This window comes from Sarcophilus harrisii, chromosome 3 (genome assembly GCF_902635505.1).
Source record: "Sarcophilus harrisii chromosome 3, mSarHar1.11, whole genome shotgun sequence".
NCBI lineage: Eukaryota > Metazoa > Chordata > Mammalia > Dasyuromorphia > Dasyuridae > Sarcophilus > Sarcophilus harrisii.
The window spans coordinates 462,812,649-462,838,398 of record NC_045428.1 but is presented as its reverse complement, the minus strand read 5'-3'; the positions used below and the strand labels follow the sequence as shown (position 1 = coordinate 462,838,398).

At 33.3% G+C, this 25,750-nt stretch overlaps 1 protein-coding gene across 1 annotated transcript; it reads left to right on the top strand.

The window, feature by feature from the left end:
* On the top strand, positions 1–25,750 carry LOC116422098 (protein mono-ADP-ribosyltransferase TIPARP-like). The gene is made up of 5 exons (XM_031957236.1): positions 1–643; positions 9,731–9,887; positions 12,285–12,457; positions 24,466–24,720; positions 25,068–25,750. Exons 1-5 carry the CDS (start codon positions 282–284, stop codon positions 25,498–25,500), a joined length of 1,380 nt encoding a protein of 459 aa, XP_031813096.1. The 5' UTR covers positions 1–281; the 3' UTR covers positions 25,501–25,750.

Below are 25,750 nucleotides of genomic sequence, written 5' to 3'. Positions count from 1 at the left end.
TTTAAAAAAAACCTATTTTAAAGATCTGTCTCATTAACATCTGTCTGTGAAGAACATATGGTTTTGACTTATTTCCTTAACCCTTGAAATAGTGAACTTTGAATGGAGTCTTCATTTACTTTGGACACTATCATCAAATATATCAACTTAGGAACTTGCTAGGTAAATCATCTATAACAAATTCCCAGGAGCTCAGGCAGTTTCAAAGGTGGCCTCTGGAGAATCGGACCAAGATCCCAGAACAAAAGCTTATTCAAGATAAAATATTTGAGAGGTCATTCATGGAAAAAGTTTCAAATCCTAAATCCGCGCTGTCAACATATGAGAAGGAAAATATGTGGCTACCTCAATTTTTTTCCCCATATTATTTACACAGAAAAAATGGTGATATAGTAAAGATTATGTCAGCCACATATTCTGGGCTTGTGAAAAAGGGGGAACGTTTACATATCTGTGAAGATTTTTTGTTGGGAATATGCTTTCTGGGGACACACTGCCTTGCCTTCCATACCCTGCTACCCTTCCACTGGCAGTTTCAATCTAAGAATGATGGCTCGTGGCACAGTATACCCTTGGTAACTCAGCTTCATTTGGAAATGTGTTATTCTGATCCCAACCGAAGAATTCTATACCTCAATAATATGTGAGTAGAATGCAAAAGATTTCCTTTGAAATGTATATGAGTTAGGAGAGACTTAGGGTATTTTTGTCTCTGGGAAGGTTTGGATGTTAGCCAAAGATAATGAGATGGAGGGGATTATCAGTACACCATAGTGGAAAGTCAAATATTGGCTTTAAAATCAGTGAGCTTTGTCCATAGTCTTGGTTTTGTCACTGACAAGCTATGGAATATTGGGCACATTCCTTTCCTCCTCTGATCTTCAGTTTCCTCAATTGTAAAGTGAGAGAGTTTGACTAAATTATTTTAATATCCTTTTTATTTCCTAACTTTCAAAATCTTGTATTATATTGTGAGATCAAGACACAATGCAGTGTATCTCAAGAATGTTTGAGGAAAACCACAATAAATCTCATTTCTCTAAATGTTATCAAGTCATATCCTTCTCAGAAGAAGTCTTATCACCTATGTCAGTAACTGGCAGATTTCTTCAAGAAGGTTTCATCCTCTGGGAAGACCTCTCATATTTCTTTGATTTTCTTCAATATATAGTATCAATGCCTAAAGGTTCTGTAACTTTGAGTCTTGAAACCCAGAACTATAATTGCAATTACTCTGTGAGCTAATTGACTTCATATTATATATTATAGGAATGACTTGAGCTGTGTTTTTAAAAATAGACAGCATCATTATGTGCAAAAGAATAAAAGAGATATTCCAGATAAGGACAATGCTATGAGAAAGGTCATGGAAATTTAATAATGTAAAACATTATCAGATTATATAGCTTAAATATCATGATGCCCTATTGTAAAGAGAAAAAGAGTTGAGATTTTATTCTATAGGCAATTTGGAGCTATTGGAGCAGTGGTGATAGTATAACAAGAGGTTCTGAAGAAGATGAAATTGCCAGCCAAATATAGGTTAGACTAGAACTGGAGTAATAAGGGCTTAAGTCGGGAAAAGAAAGAGATTAAATGTAGAAAATCTAAGCTATTTGAGTTGTCCAGAGAAAGGCTTTACCTATACATAACTAAGGTGAAGATGACTACAAAATATTTTGATGAGAATATTTCAGAATTTTTTGGCTGGCATGGATGAACTGAAGAGGGAGAAAAGCAAAGATGCCACTGGAGGTCTGAGCTTGTGTAATAAGGAAAATTAACAATGGTATTAGTAAAAATAGGATTAAATGTAAGCTCAAGGTTGTTGTTTATTTGCTTCTTTTTTTTTTCTGCTTGAGGAATTGAAAAGATAGGTTATTTATCATAATTCGAACTAGCTAATGACAAGTCATCCAAGTGATATCCAATATGCATCTGGAAATGTTGACCTGACATATGAAAGGTACTTCAAGATTTATGTTGATCATATGGTAACAACTAGAATGAATGGAGGAACACTTAAAACTACATTTATAAAAAAAAGGAAAATCAAAGGAACTGAGGCTTGAGGTAAAATCATAATTAAAGAGCAGAGAGGCAAAAACATTCATGATCCAATATAGAGGTAAGGAAGATACAGTGTGACTAAAGCCAAGAAACAAAACTTCATTGAATAATGGTAAGGGATGCAGAAAGATCAAAGGAATATGAAGCCTGAGAAAAGTTCTGACTTAGTGGTACAGAGTAACAGTTATTCACAGAATGGGGAAACTAAAATAATGAGTTCCTGAAAACTGTCCTAAAGTTGTTCTTCCCTTGTAAGAGATATATATTGCTCCTCATCCTCAGAGGTAGAGAAGTCTAACATAGAATTCAAATTTTAGAATGGAAAAGAAAATTGAGACATTTTGGCCACATATTTCAATCATACTTTAGATGATACCCATGTATTCCTCCCTCCCTTGACTACCCATAATATCAGTTTCTTGTGAAATTCTAATCCTTTGAACTACTTGTCATTGTTGGATTGGAGAACATTACATATATATGTATATATGTATTCTCATTGGATCTATTAGAATCTGGACTCTCAACCCCAAGTTTGGGCCTTGTGTTAAAATAGTATTAGTTTAGTTGTTCATATTTTGAATTCATATTGTTACTCGATTTGGTTATCCTAAATATTTAAATCCAACTCTTTCCCTTCCCATCCTGCATCAATGACAAGACTGAGGTTGTCTGACATGAGCTTCATCAAATTTCCCTCTCATTTTTTAAAATTGTATTTGATACCCTTATTTTTACATTACTTTGTTTACTAACATACTTCTCTGCTACAGTTGAGTCCTTCTTTATAAAATAGAAATTGTAAGTAAAATCAACAAAGCTAGTATATCTGAAATCATTTGCAATACTCTTCATCCATAGCCCCACAAAATTCCCATGGAGAAACGCCCCATGTTTTATCCTTTGTTCGCTAGGGAAAAGACTGGTCATTAATAATAATCAGCTAAACTGACTTTCACATTAAATTCATTTATATGATTGGGCAATTACAGTCATTGTGCAGGTTGTACTCCTGGCACTGTGTACTCTACTTTGCATCAGTTTATACAAATCTTCCCATGTTTCTTTAAATTTTCTATATCTATATTATAATGTAAGAAAATTTTCATATATTTCTACAAAATAGCTCAGTTGTTACAAGTCGATAGGCATTTCATTTCCTTCAGTATTTTGCTAACACCCACATACAAATACAAATTCCGACTATTAATATTTTGTAGTAAATATTGCCTTTCTATGATTGACCAGTTGGAAAAAAAATGACCAGTGATAGGATCATTAAATGAAAGGGGATAAATACTTGAGTAACTTATATATAATTATTCCAAATGTTTGAACCAATTCACTGCCCGCCACCAAGGAATGATTATGCCAGTTTGTGTATAATCCATTCAATATTGAATCATTTTGAACTTTTATATTTATAAGGTAAGATTTTAGTTCTTTAAACCTATCTCCTTTAAGCAACTTTGAACCTTTTACATTTTCATTATTTCTTCTTTGAAAACATTTTGTTCATAACCTATGGCCATTTGTATATTTATCAGAACTTCTGAGTAAACCTTTATCTCTTCTTCTATCCATGTTATCTCAGAGGAAAGAGATACTCTTCTTCTAGCTGAATGCTAACCATTTAACTTCTGATCTAGGTTTTATAACTCTCTCTCTCAGGAGGCATTGTTCCATAAATAATTCCTAACCTTACATGCATCATCAATCCCTCTATCCCCCCATCTTCTTCCTAATAAGTACAAATATTTTACCTTTCTTGTGTCAAAAAAGGAAAAAAAAAGAAACAAAATAAGTTTTTCCTCCCTTGGTCTTTGCCTAACCATGAACTAACATATTTCTTTCATTTCAATGTTTTGACATATGTACATTTACTATATCAACTAATTCTCTGCAATCTGTCTTATAGCACTAACACTTTACTAACCCTGGTACCTTGTGATTTTTCTATTGGCTTTTTCCCTTAAATTTTATCCTTCTTGATTCTTTTTGCAGTTACATATTATAATTTAAATATTTTCCCTCCCTTTGCATTCAATGATGTTATATTATCCAAGTTTTCCCCATAAATCTTTCACCATTCCTCTGTTCTCCTTTGCCAGCTCATTTTATTTTTACCTATACAAATATCTCTATTTAGAGACTCTGCAAGGTTATGATATCCTAGATAGAGCTGAAAGAGAAAATCAGTGGTCACACTCATCAATACCCCTTATAATAGATTTCTGTACCTTGATTTGAATCCTGAAATTCTGACTCATAATTTCATGAACATTCTCTTTTTTAACAGTCTATTCCATAGTAAAATCTCTTATCTTTTTGCCTTTCTGCATTATAGCTCTGAGTATTTTCATTAATTTCAAAAGTTTCATGTAGTACTTCTTTGTGGTTGATTCTCAAATCAGCAGTGATTGACTACTCATGAATTTCATCCACAAATTTCCTACTATCTCCAAGAACATCTCTGCATGACTGGCAATCTGACATTTAAGAGGAACATATTCAAACTACAAATAAATATTTTCCTCTAGATAATTTTATTTCTGTTTTTAGTTAATTTATGTAAAAGGAACTACTATTGTCAGTCACCTGCACTGCAAAGTGAAATCATTCTTGCCTTCTTTCTCCACCTTCCCTAGTTTAGAAGTCACAAAAATCTTATTGATTCCATCTCCTATTTAATTTCTCTAACAATCACTAACCTAGCTCAACTTCTTCTTAAATAATTTGGATTATTGTAAAACCTGCCAGTGGGGAAAAGGGTTTCTCTACATTTCATGTATTAAGTAATTATTGTTAGTAAATTGGGAGAGACATTCAATGCACTAGATTTCATTCTGAGGCAGACAATACTATTTGCTTTATAAGTATATCCTATTGATAAGAAAAGATATGATATATATGGCAGATAGACTGCACAGGAATTAGAGTGCTGAACTTTGAGTCAGAAAGACCTGAGTTCAATTCTAGGTTTAGACACTAGATATGTGAGACTGTGCAAATTACTTAATCCTGTTTGGCTCAGTTTCTTTATCTGTAAAATGACAAACCACTCCAGTATCTCTCCAAGAAAATCCTAGATGGGTTCATAAAACGTCAGACAATTTAAACAATTGAACAAAAACAAAAAGGATACTAACCTACTTATGTCAATATAAATAATGAATTGAAAGAATACTAATATTGAATGTGTGTGCCAAATGGCATAGCAACAAAGTTCTTAAAGGAAAAGCTAATTAAAATGAACCAAAACAAACAAACAAACAAAAAACAAAACCTAGAGAAGAGACAAATTTAGGATAACATATTTTTTTTTTTTTGTCAAAGCTTGACAACTAACAGAAATAAATTACAAAAGAATAAAAAGTTACAAAAAACTAAGTCAGTGCTAATAGATTCTTCTGAATGAGAATATTAGTAATGTACATTTTTCAGTTTCCTGTGAGACTTATTCAAGAACTTATTTTCTTAGATTAAAAAGAAAGTCAAAAATTGGGATTAAATGTTCTTTATAGACAATAATATGGTAATAATTATGAAAATTAAAGAAAATTGGAGCAGTGGATAGAGTGCTGGGCTGGAGTCAAAAAGAGTTATCTTTCTAAGTTAAATCTGACTCCAGACACAAGGTATGTGACCTTAATCAAGTCACTTAGCCCTGTATGCCTCAGTTTACTCATCTGTCAAATTAACTGAAGAAGGATATGGCAAGCTACTCTAATATCTTTGCCAGGGAACCTCAGATGGGGTCATGAAGAGTTAAATATAATTAAACAACCACCACCCAAATATAGCTCTCGTGCCCATCTTTCTGCCTTTCTGTACATGGAATATTCTTTTCCTATTCTCACCACATCATTGGCTCAACCTCTCAAAATTTTAAATACTTGACAGTAAAGGGGAGTCTGATATGAAAACATATTATTTTCTGTATTCTTCCCAACCATCTGCCAGAAGGGATTTCTCTGCTTCTTTTGAACTCCAGTGCCTACTATAGAATACTCTCTTGTATCATTTGTCACAGTTTTATAGCACATGTTTTTGTTCATACAAGTGAACACAAACAGCACATAACTTACTTTCTCTATTAGATCATGATGTCTTTAAAGGCAAAGAAGAAAGTTCTTTTTTTTTTTTTTTGTATGTTTTTTAATTAAAGCTTTTTATTTTCAAAACATGTGCATGGATAATTTTTCAACATCTGTGTTCCAGTTTTCCCCTCCTCCCAATTCCCTACCCTAGATGGCAAGTAATCCAATATATGCTAAACATGGTAAAAATATATGTTAAATCCAATATATGCATACATATTAATACAATTATCTTGCTGTATAATAAAAATCAGATCAAAAAGGGAAAACTGAGAAAGAAAGCAACAACAAAAAGAGTGAAAATGTTATGTTGTGATTCACCCTCAGTTCCCTCAACCCTCTCTCTGGGTGTAGATGGCTCTCTTCATTACAAGATCATCGGAACTGGCCTGAATCATCAAATTGCTAGAAAGGGGCCACATCCATCAGAATTAATCATCATATAATCTTGCTGTGGCCATGAATCTTGGTTCTCTTGGTTCTATTCAAAAGAAGCATCAATGCTACCAACAAAAAAAAAAAATCCAAATTTTATCTGACTTTCTCCCTCAACTCATATCTTATATGATAATCTTAGGGCTCCTTTCAACTTGGGATATATTGTCAAGAGGATAGCTATATATGTTTCAAGTTATTTTGTGGGTCTATACTCCCTAAAAGTGTAGCTTATAAATTTCTACTGTATTATATGGCTTTTAAAAATCAAGTTAGAGAAAATTATGAGCTCTAGGCTAAGGTATTTATTGAAATTTCATAGGAAGAAAGCATCTTTTCTCTAAAGCTACTGTGCATTCTCTCACAAAGAAATCCAGCAAAAACATTATGAGAGCACATACTATTAAAGAGGAACATTTAGAGATGGCACAGAATCCTAAAAAGTACATCTTAGCTAATACATATTTCAGATGTTTCAAGAACTCTAATGTCCTCTTCCTGGTCTTGCTGACTGCTGCCTTGTTGGTAATTTCTGGCTATTGCTTACCTGCATTTCCCATTACCTTCAGTATCTGGATCAACTGAACATTTTGCTTCCAGTAAGTTGATCCAGTAACTATATGGAAAGACTACTTTGGAAAAGAGCAGAATACATTCAGTAATATACATTTAGTGATATGTATTCAGGGAATATATAGTTCCTGAATCTCAAAAGTCAGGAACTCAGGAAGTTGAGTTACTTATACAGCAATTCATAGAGTTAGTGTTTTGCCAGAAATCTCCTGTTTCTTTTGTAAGGTTAAGGCTAGATTCTATAATCATCCTAAGTGTAATGAAATGAAATGCCTTTAGAGAATGCCCAGTTTGCCTTACATAGAGGTCTGTTTCCAAAATACATCAGTAAGGCCATTCTCTTTTGATTGGCTATATGGCCAAAAAGGCTACATTTAATTTTTTTTTATATTTACTTTGTATTTATTTTGTATATTTTTAATATGTGCATGTATTTTCTTTTTAAAAAAAATAGCTTTATTTTCAAAATATATGCAAATATATCTTTAAGCATTCACTCTTGCTCAACTTTGTATTATAGATTTTCTCTTTCCCTTTTCCCACTCCCTCCCCTAGAGAGCAAGTAAACGAATATATGTTAAATGTTCTTCTATTCTTCTATACACATTTTCATATTTATTATGCTGCACAAGAAGAATCAGATCAAAAGGGGGGAAAAATGAGGAAGAAAACAAAACAAAAAAAAAAAAAAAAACAAGCAAACAACAAAAAAAGGGAAAATACTTTGTTGCATTCCACATTCAGTCCCCATAGTCCTCTTTCTGGACCCAGGTGGGACTCTCCATCACAAGTCTGTTGGAATTGGAACTGATTCACTTCATTGTTGAAAAGAGTTGATCATCATATAATCTTGTTGCTACATATAATGTTCCCTTTTTTCTACTCACTTCACTTAACATCAGTTCATGTAAATCTTCTGAAAGCAGCCTGCTGATTATTTCTTATAGAATAATAATATTCCATGACATTTATATGCCATAACTTATTCAGCCATTCTCCAATTAATGGGCATCCACATTAAACAGTTTCCATTTGTTTGCCACTACAAAAAGGGCTGCTACAAACATTTTTGCACATGTGGGTCCTTTTCCCTTATTTATGATTTCTTTGGGATAGTAGAGTCACTGTTAGATCAAAGGGTATGCACAGTTTGATAGCCCAAAAAGTATAAATATTTAAAACTAGTCAGACTGGGACAATTTATAGCTTTTCTGCATTCTCTTTCTTGCTATGTTCATAAATTGAAAGGGAAAACATCTTTCTTCCTATTTTATTTTTACCCCAACTCTGAGAAATGGGCCTAGGGAATATTTCTTTCCATTCTGTTTTGTTTTTCCTCCTCAGTTTCAGGTGGAGGTAATGACTTCCACCCAATTTGAGAATTCAGACCATGACAGTACTGGACCTAGATTACAGGTGGGATGTTACTGCTAGCCAGGCCTTCTGGAAGGCAAGTCAGAGTGCCTAGTACTTGACCACAAAGAGAGTTTTAGACTTAGAAATGAGACTATTCACTATCAGAATTGAACTAAACTCTAAACCTAACTTCTTTTTCCCTCCCTAAAATCTGAGGTACTACTTGGGAAGAATTAAGCTTTACAGGTGTAGGGAATAAGTTATTTGTATATTTGTGATTATTCTTTTTGAAATAAATATTCCTTTGCAAAAAATTCTTAGTAGCTTAATGGAATTGGGGAGAAGAGACCCTTATCATATATGGGAACACTATCAGTGGGGGTTGGAGACTATTTCAGAGAGCCCAAACACTCCCAAATCCTCTTAAGCATACTGGCCAACACTGGGGAGGGGTGAAATTGAATATACCTGGCCTCCAGGCAGTGGGGACCAGAGAGCAAGTGTAAAATCTACATAGACTTCCAACATTCTATGTAAATTCTAAGAAACAAAGTTTTTAGTTCCTAAAGCTGTGTGTTTAAGCACATGTCTCTCACAGTCGTGTGATACTGCTGGAAGCTGCCATTTCTGTTCTGGTAATAGAGGATAAGGGAAATCAATCCAACAGCTATATTCTGGAAGAAGAATATAAGAAAAAGTAACGAGTGAGTTGGTGATTGTTGAGTGCTTATACTCAAGAAAGAGCTGACTTAAAAACCTAAGTATCTACACTCAGAATCAGGCTAAAAGAAGTTTTAAAGACCTGACAGGTGATTGCTCAAGAAATATAAAGACACTTTCCATTCCCCATCAGTTGGATTTGTCTAATGGTCAGCACCGTATAATCCCATCAACTTGACTGAGAAATCTTTTGAATTGAGATTGGCCCTATCATATTTTATATTCAGATTTCTTAACAAACTGCTCTAAATTGTTATCAGATTATTCCAGAAAGCTTTCCAAACTGATCATGGTCTTTCCTGAATAAACCTCCTTTACCCTTTGAACACACATTAAAGTTCTTTTTGGGATCTTCAATATCATATAATGGGAGTTGGATAAAAGGCAGGAAGAAAATGCAAAAAAGATTTTGTTATAAACACAGAATTCTAGATACTGCTTTTTATTTCTTTTTTTTTTTTTTTTTCTTTCTTCAGCATGGGTATTTCCTTTATTCTGGACTTGCAGTTAAACTTAGTGAATTCTCATTTATACAAGGCTGCTCGGAGGCTCTCCTGTTTACCATCTAGTTCATTGTTCCATTCCAAAGTTCTCTATTGGTGTCAAGATTTTTTCTGGGTTCAACATAAAAAGGTAAGTGTTTTTAGAGTAGGAAGAGGTATAGTTCATAGTAAATTGTACTCAAATGCAAATATATACTTTTCTAGGTTTCTCTTGGTTTTCTTTGTTATTGTTGTTCTAAAATGTCTATTATTCCCTGGTCTTTTCATCAGAAATTTTTAAAATACTCTATTAAAAATCTATTTCCATACCCTTTATGGGATTGTATAGTCAGTTTGGTAAGGTGACTTAGTCTTAAGAATAAAGCCTTACTATATGGCCTTTTGGAATATCATTTTGCATATTTTATTCCAGTTTTGTCAATTGCATCTTAGTCTTTGTGGTAGCAAAGTTGGATTGCTGTTACTTTGGTACCTGAAATCTTTCCAGAGAATGTTTAATTTGATTTTGATGTTAAAAATTTGAGCTATTCATTTCTTTGTATATTAATTTTGTTGTTGTTAAAGATATAGTCAATAGATTTTAATTTAACTTTATATCCTGAGTCTAATGGAGCTGAGAAATTTTCTTAATAGTTTCTTGAAATAGTATATCCAGATTTTTGTTAGGACATGGTATATAACTAGTCTGAAGCTTAAATTTTCTCCCCTTGACCTATTTTTCAGGTTATTTCTGACATCTATCTTATATTTTCAACTTTTTTATTTTTTTCAGAAATTTCTTGTCTCATAGAAATATTGAGTTCTGACTGACCTTTTTTGTTCTGCCCAAGGAATCTCCTATTCCCCAAAGAGTTGTAAGATTTTTACAGCTTCTATTCACAATGCTATTTTTTCTTCTTTTCTCTTTTCCCTCTAGAAATAAATAGAACTCTGATTTCACTTTTTTATCTCTTCATTTTTTCCAGCAACTTTCAGAGTTGATTGTGCTGAAGGCTTGTGTGTGTGTGTGTGTGTGTGTGTATGTGTGTGTATGTGTGTGTGTGTATGTGTGTCTCTTTGCTTATGTTTGTAAAATTCTTTTTTTTTTTCCCATACAGGGACCACTGGGAGTTTTCTCAATCTAGAGTATTTAATAGTGTTCACGTTTTTCTTCTGTTTAGTGATATTTGCAAACACTGTTTTGAGAATAGGAATTTTTATCAGGACTGTACTCTGTCTTCTATGGCATTATTGAAGGGGTTGGAATCTACATTTTTTTTTTTTTTTGTACAGTCTTTTTTGATCTAGATGCTGTTGTCATTCCAGAAAAGGTGGTTGGTATTTGGTCCTGAATTACTGACTAGTTTTTTGGTAGTTCACTGCAGTGCTAAATTCTGCTAATCTGTCTTTTCCTTGAATACTACTCATCAAAAATTGGTCTGTTTATGGTTGTATTCTTTCCAAGGCCCAACATTGTGCTGGTCTCCTGCATGGCCCTTTGGTGTGGGTTCAGATCCTGAGAATTCATTCCTATTCTTCCAAGGAATGTTCCAGTGTGCCTTCTCTTAAGGCCTTGACATATATTATCTCTTGTGACCTTCACATGCCTTGTAAATCTAAGGTATTGGTCCAGTGAAGTAAGTATAGTTATTAAAACTTAGAAAAGCTAAGGCTTATAGAATTATGGTCATTGCCCCAAGGCTAGTGTTAGAAGCAGGCTTAAAAATCCAGATTTTTTGAATTTTTAGTTAAGTAGGCAACATGAATGAGTCATATAACTCATGAGTTATAGGAACACGTAAACTCTATTAATTATCTGAAAAACAAAACAAAGCAAAAGCAGAGAGCAATGATTAAAAAAAAAAAAAAAAAAAAAAAAAAGCAAAAAAAGTTGTATACCAGGTCAGAAATGCAGGTAACGCATGTGTATACAAACATACATGTACATATGCACACATTAAAATTGTATTTATATTTATATTTATCTCTGGGAACCTGACTTGCCAGAGGCTTGGGGAAGAAAAAAAATTAAGTTGCTAAAGGTTCCCGGAAAGGTGTTAGTGTATAAATAAGCCTGCAAATACTAGGGAAAGAAACAATGCAAAATCTTCTGAATGGATTGAAAGCCTAATCAAGTGCCCCAAGTTTGCTTTAGGGTTTATATATGGGGGGTTGGGGGGAGGTTAAAAATAGAATTAATCAGAGGCCTAAAAGAAGATTTAAGCCCTGGATTGTTAGAGGAAAACAAAAACAAAAACAAAAATATTAAGAGAGTTCTCACTGATACATTCCTTGGAAGAACAGCAATTCTAGGGAAATGTGTTCATTTGTCAGGTTCTAATGGGCCCTAATAAATATATAATCATCTTATTTGAGAGGTAAGGGTCTTTTAATTTTAAAGTGAAGTCACAGGAATTCAGAAACAAAGATTATCCAATTTGATGATACAGTTTTTCCATGAATACCTGCTATTAAAAAAAAAGGGGGGGGTGATAAAAAGTGATACATGGAACCCAGAGTCAGCCTCCTTTCATAATTTCTCTTCCAGGAAGTGCAGGAAAAAATAAATTTTGGAGAAGATAATCTGTTTCAGATTACAATTAATGGAGAGAAAACCTTGTTTAACCTGAAGGAATCCTGGCAAATGACAAAGAATTCAAAATATCCACTGCTCCTTAAACAGGAGTATTTACCATTGCATCAAATTGTGTGCAAGATCAAGTAAGAATTACCAACCTTGGATGTTTCCTTGGGAGAATAGTCTCTCTACCTATATTCTGGGTTTTTTTGTTTGTTTACTTTTGTTTTCTGAGTGGGAAAGAGAATGCAATACTATATTTCCCCAGGATGATTGCTCATGAAATGACAGGCCACTGCCACAAGAAAAGTTCTTTGGAGCAAGAATTTTAATTAGCTATTCCCCTCTCCACCAAATATACATTTAAAATAAAATGTTCTCCTTTTTAGATTTTCTTTAGGGATATAATCTCCATCTTCAATAATTTTAGTATTTCTTAAGTACTGAGTATTAGCAACATCTTGCTTCCGTAGATCATGTAAATACAGTATCCTATCAATATGAAGAAGCCCATTTAAAAGAATAGTACATTTCCTGTTTGCCAAAAGCAATTTCAACCTACTTTCTTCTTCTAAGTCAAGTTGTGATGTAACTAATTCATTGGCAATTTTTAGTACCTCTCCATGTTTGTTTTCATAGTTATTCTTTGTTTTTTGTTTGTTTGATTTGGTTTGAAATTTATGGACAAGGCTATTATTTGTACATTTAATTTCATATAAATTTGAACAATATTCTTAATCTGCCTTTTTTTCCTATGTCATAGATATCATTGTAAGCAAGAAAAATAAAATCAGGAAATTGACACATTGCTCAATTTTTAGCACTTGATTTATTTCTGAATTCTACAGTGAGACAGATATAGGTTTGGGTATTTTCCTTCTCACTAACAATTTTTTTCATTTTTTTAATCCAACTCATTAAATTGCATTAATTTAATTAGCCAATTTCATATTAATTAATCTACTTTGAATAGCAATAATAATAATAAAACCTAAAATTTTATAGCTATTATATGTCAGGAACTGTGTACTGAATGGTTTATATTTTTATCTCATCTGGTCTTCACCACAACCCTGCCAGAGTAGGTGCTATTTTCTTTATCATTTTACAGATAAAGAAACTGCAGCTTAGAGTATTTGACTTGCCCAGCTAGAAAGCATCTGAAGTCAGATTTAAACTCATGCCTGTCCTTCTACCTACTATTTAGTAATTCTTATAAAGAGCAATATCATAATATCAAATATTAAAATGATTATTATAATTTAACAGATGAAATCAATAGGCATACATAACTATTGTCAATATTTTAGCATGAAATTCCATAACAAACATCATATAATCTTCATTATGTCAATTGTCTTCATTGGTGGAAAAAATCAGTTTTTTTCAAAGAAAAGAAATATTTTTTTTCCAAAAGATAAAATTGAAAATAGTTTCATCACCAAAAAAGTTCTCTTTATTTTCACAGATTTTTATAGCTCGGCTTCTATATCTTTTCTGCAGCCACTGTTCTTTTAGGCAAGTAGGTTGTACAATAGTAATAGCACTGGATTTAGACACTAGTTGTATGAGTCTGGACAAGTAACTTAAACTCGGTCTTCCTTTTTCTTTGGTTAGGAAAGGAGGGCAATAATAGTACCTACTTGCATAATTGTTGTGATCAAATCAGTTTTTGTGTATATTTGCAGAGTATGTGTGTGTGTATGGTACTTAGCACAGTAACTGGCAGATAGTAGAAACTTATTAAATATTTTTTTCTGGTGGAATGAGAATAATCAGAAAGTTTCTCAACCAAGATGACAACTGACCTGATGTTTGAAAAAGCTAGATATTCTAAGTTGTAGCAAAGGAAAAGGGTGGATTCCAAACATGAGAATCGCCAATAAAAAGGGACTGCAACTCCATTGCTTGTTGCAATGGAATAGGGAAAATCAGAGCAATGGGTGCAGAGTTTCTAATATAAGATATTAAATGCTGTTTACACCTGAAAGAACAAGATCTAGAGTTAATTTTGCCATCTAACAGATGATGGAGGTTAGTGGGGGAAGATGCTAAGTGAGCTCATTAAAGAATAGTTTTCTATGGTATTAATTCATAACATTAATACAGTGTTAGGGTTCATGCTTTCTTGTCTTTTTGATTCTAAATCATTTCACCTTGAGATTATAATTGCTTTTTTGCTTGTTGAGAGTGAAGCTGGAGAAACTTCATTTTGTATTTTGAAATAATTTTGTTATTTATTTTCAACATTCTTTTTTTCTTTAATTTTCAGTTCCAAATTTTTTCCTGCTTTCCTGGCCTTTCCCCATCCATTAAGAAGGCAAAAAATGAGATCAAAATTTTACAAGTGAAATCACGTAAAGTATTTTCTTATGTGGTTCACATAAGAAAATGCAAAAAATATATAGAAAGTAAAAAAATTATGCTTTGATCTAACCTCAAACTCTATCTGTTCTCTTTCTAGAGATGGATAGAATTTTTTTTTCATTAGTCCTTTGGAAATGTCTTGGATAATTGTATTGGTCAGAATACCTAAGTAACTTAGAATTGCTCATTGTTCAGTATTACTATTACTGTGTACAATGTTCTGATACTGCACCTTCTATTTTGCTTCAGCTCTTGCATCTTTCTAAGTTTTGTTAAAACATTCTGCTCATCATGTCTCACAGCACAAGTGTATTCTATCACAATAATATACCAAATGATTATGGTGTGCATGTGTGTGTGTGTGTGTGTGTGTGTGTGTGTGTGTGTGTGTAACATTTTTTCTTCATTGAGCTATAGAACCACTAGTTTTAAATTATTGTGGTAAGGGATACACTCAATTTAAGTCTTTTTAGCACAGTTCCAATTTATTCTACAAAATGTTTTGACCAGTTCACAACTCCACCAATGGTACTTTACTATCCCAAATTTTCCACATCCCCTCCAACATTTCTCATATTTTTCCTATCATGTTATCCAATTTTATTGGTATGAGGTTTTAACTCAGAGTTGTTTTAAGTTTCATTTCTCTAATCAATAATAACTTAGAGCATTGTTTATATAACTATATACAGGCTTAAATCTTTCATCTGAAAACATTGATAGCATTGGTTTATTTTTCTTCTGAAAATGGCTTGTTCATATCATTTGACCATTTAAAATTAAGTAATATATCTTATTTTTTACAAATTTAACTTGTTTTCATTTCTCAAATATATAAAGAACCAATACCAATAAAATTTGCCATAATTTACCTACTCAATTTTTTGCTTTCCTTCTAATTTAGCTGCATGAGTTTTGTGCAAAACCTTTTAAATTTAATAGAATCAAAATGATTACTTTTGTTTTCTATGTTCCTTTCTATTTCTTGTTTAGTCATAAATTCTTCCCTTAAAATATTTCTAACAGGAAATCCTTCAGGCTACATTAATTGTCTAAATCATAAGTTCATTTTGACATTTTCTTGAAACATAGTGTACAATTTTGATCTTTAATAAGTTTCTGTCAAACTTCCTCAGCATTTTTGTGAAATAATGAATTGTTCTTTCAAAAATGAGGATCTCAAATACTACTGAAGGAGACAAGATGGCACAGCAAGACTCAAGTTTTCCTAGTTTCCCTTGAAAACTACATGAAACCAAACCTCTGAACAGAGTCTGATAAATGAAACTACTCTTCAGCTCAAAATAGAATAGACAAACTTCAAGAAAAGTCAGTCTTGCTGGGGTAAAAGGGAAGTTCAGTCCAGCTCAGACTGACTCTGGAAAAACTGGTGAGAGTCTTAATCATAACAAATCGGCATCTGAGACCCTTATTCCTGGCTCAGTACTGGAGCAAATCAGTGGAGCAGCTTCCTGTTCCAGTTTGCTCTCAGAAGGCAAATCTTGGGAAACCAGGCTGTTATTTGAAAAGAGAAGTCAAAGCTACCCTCTACAAACATAATGGACCCCTGTGCTCAAAGCCAAAGCTCAGAGCTAAACAGGAACCTTGGGACGCTTTCCCAGACCTTCACCCCAGGAGTAGAGCTCAACAATTAAAGTCAAAAAAAAAAAAAAAAAAAAAAAAAAAAAAAAAAAAAGGTGTAATACCAAAAGAAAAAGAAAAAAAAAATGATCAAGAAACAGAAAAGAACCTTGAGCATAGAAAGCTACTAGAGTGACAGGATAGACCAAAACATCAACTTAGAAAAGGACAATATGTCCACAGAAGAAATCTAAAAGAGTGATATGAATTGGTCTAAAGTCCATAGAGGGTTCTTGGAAGTGTTCATAAAAGACCTGAAAAGATAAACAAGAGAGGTAGAAGGAAAAATGAGAAAGGAAATGGGAATATGCGTGAGAGTCAACAATTTGGAAAAGCAAAATAAATAAATATATATATTCTGAAGAAAACAAGACCTTAAAAAGTAACCGAAGAAAATCATACATTAAAAATTATAATGGAGTAAATGGAAACTAATGACTCTGTGAGACAGCAAGAATCAATCAAATTAAGAAGAATGAAAAAATGGAAGAAAATGTGAAACCTTATTGGAAAAACAGCCAGCTTAGAAAATAGATCCAGAAGTGACCATTTAAAAATTACTGGCCTACTTGAAGTCCATGATCATAAAAAGATCTTGGATAGCATTCATCAAGAGACCATTAAAGAAAACTGTCCCCAATATTCTAGAAGCTGAAGGGAAAATACTCATTGAAAGTATTCTTTGATCACCTTCAAAAAGAGATCCCACAAGAAAAACTCCAAGGATCATTGTAGTTCTGAAGTTTCACAACAATCTCAAGGAAAAAATATTATAAACTGCCAGTCAAAAACAATTCAGATATCAAGGAGCAACAGTCAGGATTACCCAGGATCTGGAATCTCTAAAATAAAGAGTCAAAGGGCCTGGAATACCATATTCTAGAAGGCAAAGGACCTAGGGTTACAACCAAGAATTAACTATCCAGTAAAATTCAGCATCATTTTCCAGGGGAGGCAATAGATCTTCAATGATATGAGACTTTCAATCATTTCTATTCAAAATATTAGGACTAAACAAAAAAATTTAATCTACATACATTGGAGTCAAGAGAAGCATAGAAAAGTAAAGAGGGGGAAAATATTATTTGAAGATTAAAATGTTTACATCCCTAGATGGGAAATTCTAGATGGGGGATTTTTGAGAACTGTATCTGTCACTGGAACAGATAAAGAAAGGCATCACATGGACTGAAGGTATGACTGTAAATAGACTCTGTGATGACTTCAAAATAATAGAAATTAAGGAATAGGAAGAGGGCTATATACTGGGAAAAGAGAAAAGGAGAACTATAATAGGACAATTAGATAACATGAAGAGGCCCAGTCTATTACAATCAAGGGAAAGAAGGGAGGGGAATGAATTATCTGAAGCTTGATCTCATCTACTCTAAGTCCGAATAATTTAATCACTTAGTTGCCTATAGACATTTATCTAACCCAATAAATAAATAGGAGGAGAAAGAGGAAAGTAAAAGGAGGGGCAGGATTGAAGGGAGAGCAAAAACACTAGTGAAAATGGTAAGAGAAAAGGGAAAGGGTGATAGAAGATAAGTTGTGGGTGTGGTGGGTTAAAAAAAATTATCAGCTTTGTATTTCTCTCTATTAATCACAACTGTGAATGTGAATAAGAGGACATGTCCCATAAAATAGAAGCAAGTAGCAGAGAGGATTAAAAAAAATGGAATCCTACATTATGTTTATATGAAACACATTTGACACAGAGAGACACAGAGTAAAGCTAAAAGCTAGAAGAGAATTTATTATGCTTCAGCTGAAGTAAAAAAAAAAAATTGGGCAAACAATTGAAAAAAGCTAAAAAAAAAAAAAAAAAAAAAAACTAATTAAAAACTCCCAATTAAATACCAAATCAGAAATTCTAAAAATGAAAGGAGAAATTAATAAATTGGAAACTAAGAAAACTATTGAACTAACAAAAAAAAAAAAACCTAAGAGTTGGTTTTATGAAAAAAAAATAGATAAATCTTTGGATAATTTGATTAGAAAAAAGAAAGAAAAAAAATAAATCACCAATATCAAAAATGAAAAGGGTGAACTTGCCACCAAAGACAAAGAAATTAAAGCAAGAATTAGGAGCTCTTTTGCCCAACTGTATATCAGCAAGTCTGACAATCTAAAGAATAAATATTTACAAAAGTATAAACTGCCCAGATTTAGAAAATGAGAAATAAATTATTTAAATATTTTCATTTAGAAAAAAGAGATTGTGAAAGTCATTAATGAACTTCCTGAGAAAAAAATCTCCAGAGACAGATGGATTAACAAGTGAATTCTACCAAACATTTAAAGAATAATTAATTCCATGACTATATAAACTAATAACATTAATGAAAAAATAGGTAAAGAAGGAGTACTGCCAGGTTGCTTCTATGACACAAATATGGTACTGATACATAAATACTGGGAAGAACCAAAACAGAGAAAACTATAGACCAACCTTCCTAATGAATATTGGTGCAAAAAATTTTAAATAAAATATTAATAAAGAAATTAACTGATCAGCAAGGTAATCACTATAACCAAGTGGGATTTATATTAGGAATGCAAGGCTGGTTCAATATCAGGAAAACTAGTACCATAATTGATCATATCAAAAACATAACCAAAAGAAATTATATGATAAGTATATGATAAAAGCAGAAAAAAAGCTTTTATCAAAATACAAAACCCATTCCTATTAAAAACACTAGAGAGCATAGGGGTATAGGGAGCTTTCCTTGAAATAAGAGATGATCTTTGTATTTATCAAATACTATATTGCAATGGTAATTTAATATACTCTTGAATGTGTACATAATCTTTTACACTAATCCAGTAACCTTTTTGTTAGCCATAATTAAATTGTTTCTCTACTTTGGGAATATTTTGGAACATTTTAAAATTTTGCATTTCTAGAATGCCTTCTTTCACTTCCCCTGAAATTCCTTTGATATTCTTGACCTTTGGTTGTTAGAGGAATTTAGTAGGTGTCCTTCTTTGCCTACTTTTCCAAATGTTTTATAAATATTTAAATTGTTTTTTAAATGTTTTGTAGTACTCATCTGTGAACACATCTGGTCCTGAGGATTATTAAAGGTAGATTATTAATTTTTTTTTTTTGGCTAATCTGATAATTTATATTTTTGTAAATGTTTATTTAACTTAAATTGTCAAATTTGCTATCATATTCTTGGCCTAAAATAGCTCCTAATGATTGTTTTAATTTCCTCATCATGGAGGATGCATTCACCTTTATAATATTTGAAGATGAATATTTGATTTTATTCTTTCTTTTTATAAATTAAATTAAACAATGGCTTATTTTACTGTTTCCTCCCCATAAATTCAATTTCTAGCTTTGTTTATTACTCAATATGTTTTTTCTTTCAATTTTATTAATCTCTTATTTGATTTTTAGGATTATCATTTTCATATGTAATTGAGGATTTTTAATGTGTCCTTTTCTCCTATTTTTTTTTTTATTAATTACATGACCAATTTCTTGATTTTTTTTCTTTACCTCTTTTATTAAGATAAAAATTTAAAAATATAAATTTTCCCCTATTTCCTTGGCTCCATCCCACTAATTTTGGCAATTTTTAAATTATTGTCATCTTCTTTATTAAAATTGACTATTGAAGAGGCAGAACCAATGTGGCAGAGTAAAGCCAGAAACCTGGCATGTTCTCCCCCCAGTGCTGAAAATTACTTTAAATAATGATTCTAAACAAATTTTAAAATATCAATACACACAAAAAGACAGAGTGAAGCAATTTCCTCACCAAAGACAATTTTAAAAGACAACAGGAAAGGTGTGTGGCAGTAGGGTAGGAGCCCAGCAAGCAGACCATGTGCCAACAAAGCTCTGACCCTAGCTCCAGCACCAGTGCTGAGAAGGAACTGGCCTAGGGACCTCTGAATCAGCAGCAGTACTGGAGACTTCCAGACACCTCAGCCCAGAGATGCTGAAGACAGCTTGGAATGTTGGCAAGAAAGTTTTGTCAGTAGAGTGAGAAGGTCCTGGGAAACCAGCAAATCAGAGGCTGGCATGGGCAGTGGTGACACTGGCAGCTTACAAAAGCCTCAGCTCACAGGAAGTCTCTTTACTAACACTGAGGAAGGACCCTTGCTTTAGCATACTTGATTGTACAGCTACTGTGGGTCGAGGATACTCCTAAGAGCTCCAGAGCAGAAAAGAGTGTTTGTGGTCAGGTGCCTAAAAGGATTTCTGAAAACAGCTGCATGAAACCCCTGAAGCTTGGGAAAATGCTGTCTCCACCCTGGAAACAGAGCCCTGTATTAACAAAGAATTAAAAATTGGGTCATAGGCTAGGAACATGAGCAGACAGCAGAAAAAGTTTCTAACTATAGAATGTTACTATGGTGACAAGGAAGACCAAAATATACACTCAAAAGATAACAAAGGCAAAGATATTTTGTCTGATATACTTTTTTTTTTCAGCCTTTGAGTCTTTCTTGTAGTTGTTTTGACATTGTTGTCTTTTTATTTTGTGTTTTGATATTCCTTGTTACCATAGTCAATTTTTATAATTAAGCTTTTTCTTTGAATGCTTTTTTTTTCCTGAAGCAATTGGGGTTAAGTGACTTGCCCAGAGTCACACAGCTAGGAAGCGTTAAGTGTCTGAGATCCAGATTTGAACTCAGGTCCTCTTGACTTCAGGACCATGCTTATTTTTTCTATTTCTTGATTTTTTTAACTTGATCTCAAAATTGGAATCTATTCTTAGGGTGAGAAGAGCACTGTCCCAAGCTTCAGATTTTTGTGCTTTTGTACTTAGAATTCGTTCTGGGGATATGCAAGATTTTGGTGTTTTTAAGATGGTATGATACAAAAAGAAGTGTGATCTCTACTCTGATCTATACCAGATCTTATTGCCCTGAAGTCACAAGTGCTGGTGCTCTACTTGGCCTTGGGACTGTAACCAGGTTCCCTATTCTCCTGTGGCTGCAATGGTTAGTGTTCCTTTTTGCTTTGGAATTCAGACCAAAGTCCATTGTCAGCAGCCATTCTCTTCTCCATCCTGGAACTGTGAAAAAGGATCTCTTGCAGCCATAGATGCCAGTGCTTCTGTCTACCTTGTAGTTGTGAACAAGATCCCTTTTCTCCTGCTACCATAAGTATTAGTGCTCCTCTTCATCCTGGAACTGTGTGTGGGGAATTATATAGATCCTGAAACCTACAGCAGCAAAAGGCACTCTGTAATCTCTTTTTAATTAATTGTTTAACCCACTCACTTTCTTTGGGCTAAGAGCTCCTAAAGCTGTTGCTCCTACTGCTATCCTCACTACCTCCACCAAAGCCTACTAGTACTGCTACCACCTAAGTCTCTACCTTTTCATTCTGCCCCTTTCCCTGTAGTATCTCAGGCCTGTCCTGCTGATTTTCTAAATTGTCTTAAATTGGAAAATTCCTTAACCTCATCTTTTGTTGTCTTTGTCACAAAATAAATTTATTTGAGGTGTTAAAGTTGTTTAAAAGGGAATTTTAGGATAGTTCAATTGAGTTGCTCCCTGTTCTCTGCCATTTTGACATTGCCACTGAAATTTTACCACTTAACAGAATTTTAATTAACTATGGTCTTTGCTTCTAGGTGTTTTAGAGGGATTTTGTTTGTGTGCCTTTAAATACTGAGCATCTGTGGTACTATGACAACTTTTTATTGTGGGGATATTTTTTTAAAAAATCATTCTTCTAGTATTGAGAATTTCTGTTATAGCCAAGTTCCATGGCTTTTCTTGAGGAATCCGGATTTTTTGTTTGTTTGTTTTGTTTTGATTTGTTTTTAATGTTCCTACTTTCTCTTATATGGGGTCCTGCAAGCTATATCCTCCAGGCATTGTATCCTGGGTTGTTTAAGAATTTCAGGAATGGTACAAGCCAGTTTGGGTACTGATTTTTAGTGATTCCTTTGTGGTATTATTTAGGATATAGTCTGGTTGCTGCCTTGTTGGACTTTTTAGACCCTGTAGTCTGGTTCACATCTTAGCAAGTATTATATTTGGCTCTGCGTGGAGTTCCAATAGACAATTCCTTTCCTCAGGTTTTATTAACTAGCTGAAACATTCCAGAGGATCAAAGCCCTAACACTATAGTATAACATAAGAAACTGAATTCACAATACTGTTCTGGGTCCCAAACAAGAAATCTGTAGACCAACCCCTACAGGCTGGATAGATATGCATTTTGTCAAATTCTCATCTGCAGTTTTGGGTCAAAGAGATAGATCCAAGCTCCCAGATTGAGCCTGAGGGCTGAGGCTTTAAAGTTTCACTGTCAATCCAACATTGTTAAAAAGAAATCCTGCTTTGGTCATTTGCTTGTAAGATGAATTAATATTAGGTTAGGAAAAAAAGACTCATTATTTTTCATTTTACTGTGATTTCTTCATTCTTCTTGTGATTTCAGATCACTACTTTTTCTGACATTCTTTTTAAATTTTTGTTGGAATAGCTGAGGTTGGAGTGAGATGTATGGTAGAAGGAATTGAGTAAGGGCTTCCTCCTAATCTATCTTTGCTGGAGTCCATCTCCACATTAGTCTATAGCTCATGTCAGGGTTTATCTTTCTCTTATGAAGTAAAAGCTAGAAAAAACTAGCTTTTCTGCTAGTTATGAAAGCAATGTTCCTTATTCAATATTTCATAGACTCCTATCAGATATTTTATTTTTACATATTATCAATTTTAAACTCTTGATTTACATAAAAATAAGATAAAAAATCCTGATGCCCCCCAAATTCAGTTGATTATCTGTACTCAAATACAGCCTTTCAGTTTTTTAATTTGTCTTCCTGTGAATGTTTTTCACATTATATGAAAAATTGTTTTCATACATTGTAATTATAGTATGTTTTGTGAACAAAAATTATTTTTCTACAGACTGTCCACATACAAAAAGAACAACTCCTTATATCCCTTACCAAATTGTTCCACATTTGAAAAAGGGCATATATTAGAATTACAACATAAGATTTAGAGTCAAAAGGGACTTTAACATCATCCAAAACCCCCTAACTTTTTTTTAAATATGTGAAAACTTAGGAAAAATAGTTTGACTAAGAATATTTTTATTAGCAGGATGAGGATTTTAAGCCTAGAATACTCTGTGATCCAGAATTCAAATGACATCCATAGGTTGTCAATTGACAAGCATAGCCAAGCACTGTTCTAAGAGATTAAAAAGAAAAAAAAAAAAAGCCAAATTACATCTCTATTCACAGAGATCATAGGGTAGTGATAAGTGAAGGAAGGACAACATATAAACAACTATGCACCCAAAAAATGTATGTGGATTCCTAAATTTAGATTAGGGCTTTATTTTCTGTGTCACTGAGGATGAGGAATTATTGTTTAGAAGGTAGAATTAAAAGTGGCCTGTATTCAAATCTTGCTTCTAAAATATAATGTATATTTATACTGAACAAGTCACTTCCCCATTTTAAGCCATAGTTGTTTCATCTCTAAAATGGGTAAAGATAACTCATTTTCTCCTATTGGTGAGCTACTCTTAAAGCTTCCAGTTTGTAAAAAGTACAAGGTCATCCTAACTCCATTTTCCTCTGTATTCTTATTTATAGCTATAAAAATTATGCCCTCACCCTTGCTATATCACTTCATTTCAACCTTCCTACTGTACTTTTCTGAATTCTTTTGTACATATTCCTAGCTCTATTTATTAATATATAAGCTCCTTAAGGGCAGAGATTATCTTTCTTTAAACTTATATCTATATCTCCAGCACTTAGTACACTGCATATTAAGAACTTAGTAAATGCTTGTTTCTTTTCTTCCCTCTATTATTTTCATTGCGACACGTGAAAGAGAGAGAGAAAAAGACAGACAGATGGAGACACAGACACATATGGTGGGATATTTGGAATGCTTTATCAAAAGTAAAGCAACATTAAAGGAATGATGTTGCTAATGAAGGTTTTTATTTCTAGACTTATTTGGCTAGGCAAATGGAAGAGTATGACATTTTCTAAAATGAGGTAATTGAGTATAATATGTATCTTTCTCTTCTGGAATTCTCTCCTATAATCTATCCCTCAAAAGCACTATCTACATGGGAATTTGTTGCTCATATTCTCTTTTTTCCTTCTGATGTATTCCCATTTACTTCCCAGGCCATGGGATTCGAACAGTTTTCCCCCATTGTTGGGGGAAGAAGAAGAAGATTCCTATTTTGGACCTTATCCAGGAATTAGCAGACTGATTCAAACAAATGAGAAAAAAAAATTCACATTAACGGAAATGCTACCTTCAGATCCTGCATACCAGACTTGTTGCCAACTCTTTCATCACTCTATGCCATCCCAGCAAACTATTGTGCTAAGAATCTTCCGGCTTTATAATAGAAACCTCTGGAAAGAATATATTAGGTGTGAAAGCAAATGGGAGAAATATTTAGGGGAAAAATATCAAAAGGACCATTATGGCATGGAGGGGAAAAACAGGATGACTGGGGGACTGGGTATCAATTTATGTAAGAATTGGACTAAAAGGTGTTTAGAGTCCTTCCCAAGTTTGAAATCTTTTGGTTTATATATTAAAAAGTTCTAAGTTGGGCATTTGGGAAAACAAAAGTGATGAGCAGCAGATATTTGTAGATGGGAGGTGCCAGAGAGAGGCAATAAAGGACTATTATGGGAAAAAGCAGAGGGACAATGCATTGAGCTTGAAAATATATAATGTACTTATATGAATTCTCCCACTCTTAACCTCTTAGGAATAAAAAAATAATGGTGATGAAAAGATCTCATTTAAACTGCATAGAGCGCCACCTCTTCCATCAAACTGACATGAACCTGGAAGATCTAGCTTTGTGTGGCTTGGAACCTACTCAACATTTTTGTGTGGATAATTTTGGAATTGCAGTATACTTCACCCAAGAAGCCAAAGCCTCTACTTTTATGACCTCTAGAAAAGCCTCCTTCTTTGGACATAACATGGTATTAGCAAAAGTGTTGATTGGAGAAATGACAATTGAGAAACCAGACTCTTTAGTTCCACCTCTTAATTCAGAAGAAAGCCAATTTGATTGTCATGTAAACAATACACTAAAACCTACTGTCTTTGCAGTGTCCAATAGACATTATTGCTACCCTTACTATGTCATTCAATATAAGAATGCCAGAGATGCAATTTATATGTCTAACTGATTTAAAGAATCAAACTTCAGCAATTGCTCAGCCAACACTTGCCAATGAATTACACACATCAGAAACTCCTCAACTATTTATTTAAACTTTTTAATTATTATATACTCCTTATTTATTTCTTTACTTTTATTTTCAGACCATCTACTACCTGGGATACTCCTGAGACATTCCCTAAACCATGCTATTGTTGGAATATTCAGTTCTTCCTTCCTTCCCATTTCCAGTGCTTCTTCTCTTTTCCCATTTTACT